The following is a 5,255-nucleotide window of genomic DNA, read 5'->3' on the forward strand; positions in this document are numbered from 1 at the left end:
GTGTCATTGGTGCCCACATGAATAAGGAGCATGGGATAGGAAGATTAGTTTGTATGGAATTCCAAGTACTGGCTGTGAAAAGAGAAGAGATTTTTGGTGGGGGGGAAACTATATCACATCTTACAGGCCTGGGGAACACTTATGAAGAGTACTGTAACAGATCATAAAGGCAGGAAGAAAATAAATACAGACCGCTGAAATCTTTGTAGGAGGAGTCTTGTTGGAGCTGCAATTGAACATAAGACCAGTCCAGAAAGTGAAGATGACTAAAAACGTATCTCTTTATGAAGAGGGGAAGGTTTAGGTGTATATAATAAAACCAGTTAAAACTGTAAGGTCCCACGCTGCACTAATTCCAAAGAGTGTCAAAAGCAGAGAAAGAGAAAAATATTTCTAACAAACAAAAAAGACTACAAAAAAATTCCAATTATCTTAATATTTAGAAAGGGTGAGCTTGGGTAAAAGTTCTTCAAACTGAGTATTATGGTTTTACAGTTAAGGCACTCTGGAGATCTGGGCTCATTTCCTGCTCTACCACAGACTTGTTATGTGACTACAGGCTAGTCACTTAATATCTCTATGCCTCACTTAGCCATCTGTACAATAGGGATAATCATAGGCGACACGTGGGGGAGACAGACACGTGACACCCCTGAGATTGGCAGCTGCCAAAGCCACCACCGGCTTCTGTGGGCAGTCACTGCTTGCCACCCGCCCCCCCTTGCCACTGACATGGCTGGTGGCATCTGCAGGCAGTCCTCGCTCACCACTTGCCACCATGATGCTCCCCTAGTCTCAGGGGGCACCAGTCATTCATAGGGATATTATTTCCTTCACCCATCTCATCCAGGTAAACTCTTCAGAATGGGGACTACCTTTAACTATACGTTCAGTAATAAAACTAGCATTAGGGAACCGAACCAGTATTTATTTGGGTTTGATTCAGATGAATTAAGTTGGTTCAAGTTCAGTTCCGGTTCAAGCTATCAAAAAAAAAAAAAAATTGTGGGTTGGATAACTAGTTCACACTTGTTCTAATTTCTTTCATGTATAGCACAGAGGTAACTTACTAATTTCAGAATATGAAATAGGCTATTAAACAAATATTTTTTACTTTGTAATACTTAAAGTTTACACAAGTAGTTTTTTAACTTGACTGCATTTGACTTCAACTTTACACAACTTTGGCAGGGTTTATGTGTTGTCAAAACAATTACTTTTCATGAACAATTTGTCTGATCAAACTAAAATAACATCCTTCTGATATCTGCTCTGTCATATTGGACCTCTGGGCATACAGAATAAATCTGAGGCTGAAAAGGTTCTTTCAACACTCACTTGTGTTCCTGGAACTGCCATTACAATTTCTGCCAGTTGATACAGTTCATGCACAGCATTTTTCTGGGGTTCCCAGTATTTGAATGTGTCTTCCTTCTTATTGAGATATGGCTCATCTGCAAATGACTCATGATGTGGCCCTATCTTTTCAGGGGCTTTCTTTTGTCCAGATCTCCTTTTCTCTCTGGACAGGTCATGAGCTTTAAGAAGGGAGTCCAATTGATTAACTGACCTTTCAGTTTCTGGCATATGCAAACTCTGATTCTAGAATAATTCCATTGATTTCAACTTCTTCTGAATGAAGCATTTCCATTTTTGTCCATGCATTTGTTAAACCAAGTGTTGTCTTGACTCACAATATATGCAAAAGGAAGTCTATCTATTCTTCACGGAGGTTAAACATGCCCACTAATGGTCACTTGTTGAGCAGCTAAATAGTTGGTTTTGCAAGAGGAGGGAAGGGATACAGCAGTCCTTCCTGGGAGGATCAGTGAGAAGTTGCATGAATGCCACCTTTTACAACTATTTACTTACTAATTAGTTTTTATTTGGTAGGTTGTCAGAAGAAAACAGAGCACAAGCAGCTCCTTCTCTTCTTCTCCCCTTCCCTTACATTTGTGGGCTGGTCTCCTTTCATTCCTATTCTGTTCCCTTATAATACAGAGAAAATGTGCTACAACTAGTATTTGAGATGCAGCTAGTAAGGGACATAAAAGGCAATTAAAAGGGATTCTAAAACTATGTTGAAAGTAAAAGGAAGAACAGAGAAAACACAAGTCCCTTATAAAACCAGGGAACTACAGACTAGTCAGCCTGTCCTTGATACCTGGAAAGATCACTGAGCAGGTATTCAAGGACTCCACTGTGAAGCACCAAGAAGAAAACAAGGTGATCAGGAACAGCCAGCATGGATTCACCATGACTAAGGTGACAGGTTCTGAGGATGGGGAGAGAGCAGTGGATGTTATGTTCCTTGACTATAGCAAGGCTTTTGATACCATCTCTCACGACATTCTCATTAACACAAAAGGGAAATACAGACTAGATGAAAGTACTGTAAAAGTACAAGTAGTCCTCAATGGCTCAGTGTCTAGCTGGGAGGAGGTATCAAGTGTCAAAGAACTGGTTCAAACTGGGTCTTTGATTCTGGTTTGACTCCCTGCTTGGAGCGTTGTAGCCAAAATGGTCCAGGAAATATGTAAGAAGCAAGGTCTCACTGGACAAACTGTGTAGTTGGGAGAGATGATATGCATTCAGGTACAAAGTGCTCTCCCTCTGGTCAGGTCACCTAAATAAGAGCACTTTTGCTGGAAAGTTTACCTTAATATCTTTGACGATATGTTCACAGTCAATGCTAGACAGATCAGGACTTTGATCTTGACTGAGGCCTTTAGACATTACCATAATATGAATGAACGGCCACAGCCACAAGCATAATAATGGTTCTAGATCTCTTCAAAGGCAGATAGAGAACAAACAACTTCATGGCACTGGGGAGAGATTCCTGTAGCCAAATTAAATGGTAGCTATATACCTTAGAACTTGTAAGGAACAGTGTAGAAAGCCAATTTCACTAAAATCACCTCTCCAGTGGAGTAACTGATTAAACACTTAAAACAGACATTAAAATAAGTTACTGCAAAATGTTGTAAAGTATAAGGTTACCATTACCAGATGTTTCACAAAGGAAATTAATTTGACGTGACAAGCTGAATGCCTGGTTTTGGTTCTTACAGCTGAGTACAGAACTTGCTTCAGCATAACTCTCTCTGTGACAATGGGATAGGTTTAGATCAGGGGTGTCCAACATACAGTCTTTGGGCCTAATCTCACCAATGAAGCCACTCTATCCAGCCTGCTGGACTACTGGCATGGCCCTGAGGAGTGGATTGTTGCAGAAAGCTAATCGGTGGCAGGAGGGTGTGCAAGGGCTAACAAGGTCTTCATCGCCACTGTTGCACTCCTGCTTCTTTGGCTGCTGGCCGCCACTGCTTGTCTTATGCTTCAACCAGATCTGGAGCTGCTGCCATGGCAGGGGGCACGCAGTAGTGTCGGCTCCAGCATGTGGCAGGAAACGATACTCAGGGCCCAAGGGGTGACCATCCCAACAAAAAGCAAGGGGGGCAAGAGTGCCTGAAAGCCCCCCTGGCTCACCAAGGGTGTACGGGAATGCCTGATTGCCAAAAAGGTGGCGTACACCCGATGGAAGTGGGGTGCTATCTCCAAAGAGGAGTATACCTCCTCTGCTCGGCCTGTAGGGGGGCCGTCAGGAAAGCTAAGGCGGACATAGAGCTAGGACTAGTGTCCAAAATCAAAGATAACAAAAAGTCCTTTTTCAAATATATAGACTTATATATAAGTCCTCCTGCATAGTGCTGATTTATGTTATTTAGACATGCCATGATCATGACCATTTGGGAGTAGTTATCCATTTTCAGCTGTCGTAGGCTCTTGTAGATAACGGGGATGAAAAGTCGTAGGTACACGCAGAAGGCCTAGACATAAAAGCATATATACCTATGTCCCTTATTTTACTGCTTCTAGACAGGATCTTTGCAACTTTTTTAGACTTGAGGTACTCCTTGGAAAATGCTAGCTCCTACTTTTCACGTATTTTTTGACTACAGAAAAATAACAAAACAATTCTGTTGCAAAGAACTCAGAAAGACCTCAGCAGGTAAGAATGTTTTCACACTATGAATTCTTACTTGAAATTTCTGGGTTTATCCTGTGATTCATAACTGCACACCAACCAATGTTAACATTGTACAGTACCCTTCAGCATCCTAAAAAGGATCTCATAGCACCTTGTTTGTGACTCAGTCCCAGACAGCGCTCTTAATCTCTCACTTTGAAGAGCAGCAATACTTACCATATTAACACATTAAAAAAAAAGTACAAGCTATTACTTTAGTTGTGAACAGAGTTAACCTGCTTAACATTCCAAGAAACAGATTTTAAAGGCACAACACAATTAGAAAATAACTTGCAAAGTATAAAAAATTGCGTTTATTTCCTAACCTGCATGGGGTTGATCTGGACTGAACGTTCAAAACACTCCACACATTCTCTGAACTCCTTGTTGTGAAGATGAAGGAGGCCCTTCGAGCGCTGGGCCCGGGCACTGCGATGCTTGGATAACTCCCATGCTTTGTCATAGTACTGGTGATCTCTAAGAATATCACCAAGCAAGCAATATAATCCTGGTGTTTCCTTCTTCTCTAACTCCCGTCTCAAGACTTCTTCTGCCTATTAGAAAACAGAGGAAATGACCCTTAATAGGAAATACCATAGTCAAACTAATCACACACTACTTAACACTTTCATATTTTATGCCTTTATTAGTTTCTTATATAATAAAAGCATATAAATTTGAAAAAATAGTGCCTTGAGCAAAGCCTATCAAAGATAAATCTGAAATTTGTTCCATAGGTTGCTTTTCATCTAAAGCCCAAGGACCAACATTTAAGCAGTGTTATTAAATTTCTATTCACACTTGTGTGGGCACATGAATCTCCATGCACAGTTTATATAGGTTAAAGGCTAAGGTTAATGTATTGTTTATGCAATTCTACTTCAGTAAATGAAGTTATTTCAGAAACCAAATTTTACCTCCAAATTGACATCTCAAAGTAGCTAAGGTGAAGATGTAAACTTTTACTTTTCCAGGCAAGCAAAAGACTCTGTGAAAGGAGAATCTTTCTCACTTTGATTTTGAAAAACAGGAGAATCTGAAAGTGCTGCTGTTAATATGCTATGGTAGTCCAGCAGTCTTTGTATTTACAAGATATTTACCTCACACATACACAACGAGTCTTCTGTAGCCCAGGCTTGGCGCACGTCATCATAAAACCCTGTAAACAAAAACACATCCACAGTCAGCTCACCTGGGACTCATTTCCATTTTTATGACTGAT

At 40.7% G+C, this 5,255-nt stretch overlaps 1 protein-coding gene across 1 annotated transcript in view; it reads right to left on the minus strand.

The window, feature by feature from the left end:
- Positions 1 to 5,255, minus strand: part of TTC27 (tetratricopeptide repeat domain 27) — a 303,716-nt gene that overhangs the window by 75,582 nt on the left and 222,879 nt on the right. Inside the window, exon 13 of the mRNA XM_019527431.1 lies at positions 4,360 to 4,587. Coding sequence (XP_019382976.1) covers positions 4,360 to 4,587 — 228 coding nt within the window. The remainder of the gene's footprint in view (positions 1 to 4,359; positions 4,588 to 5,255) is intronic.

This window comes from Gavialis gangeticus, unplaced genomic scaffold, assembly GCF_001723915.1.
Source record: "Gavialis gangeticus isolate Ggan-Ray unplaced genomic scaffold, GavGan_comp1, whole genome shotgun sequence".
Lineage (NCBI taxonomy): Eukaryota > Metazoa > Chordata > Crocodylia > Gavialidae > Gavialis > Gavialis gangeticus.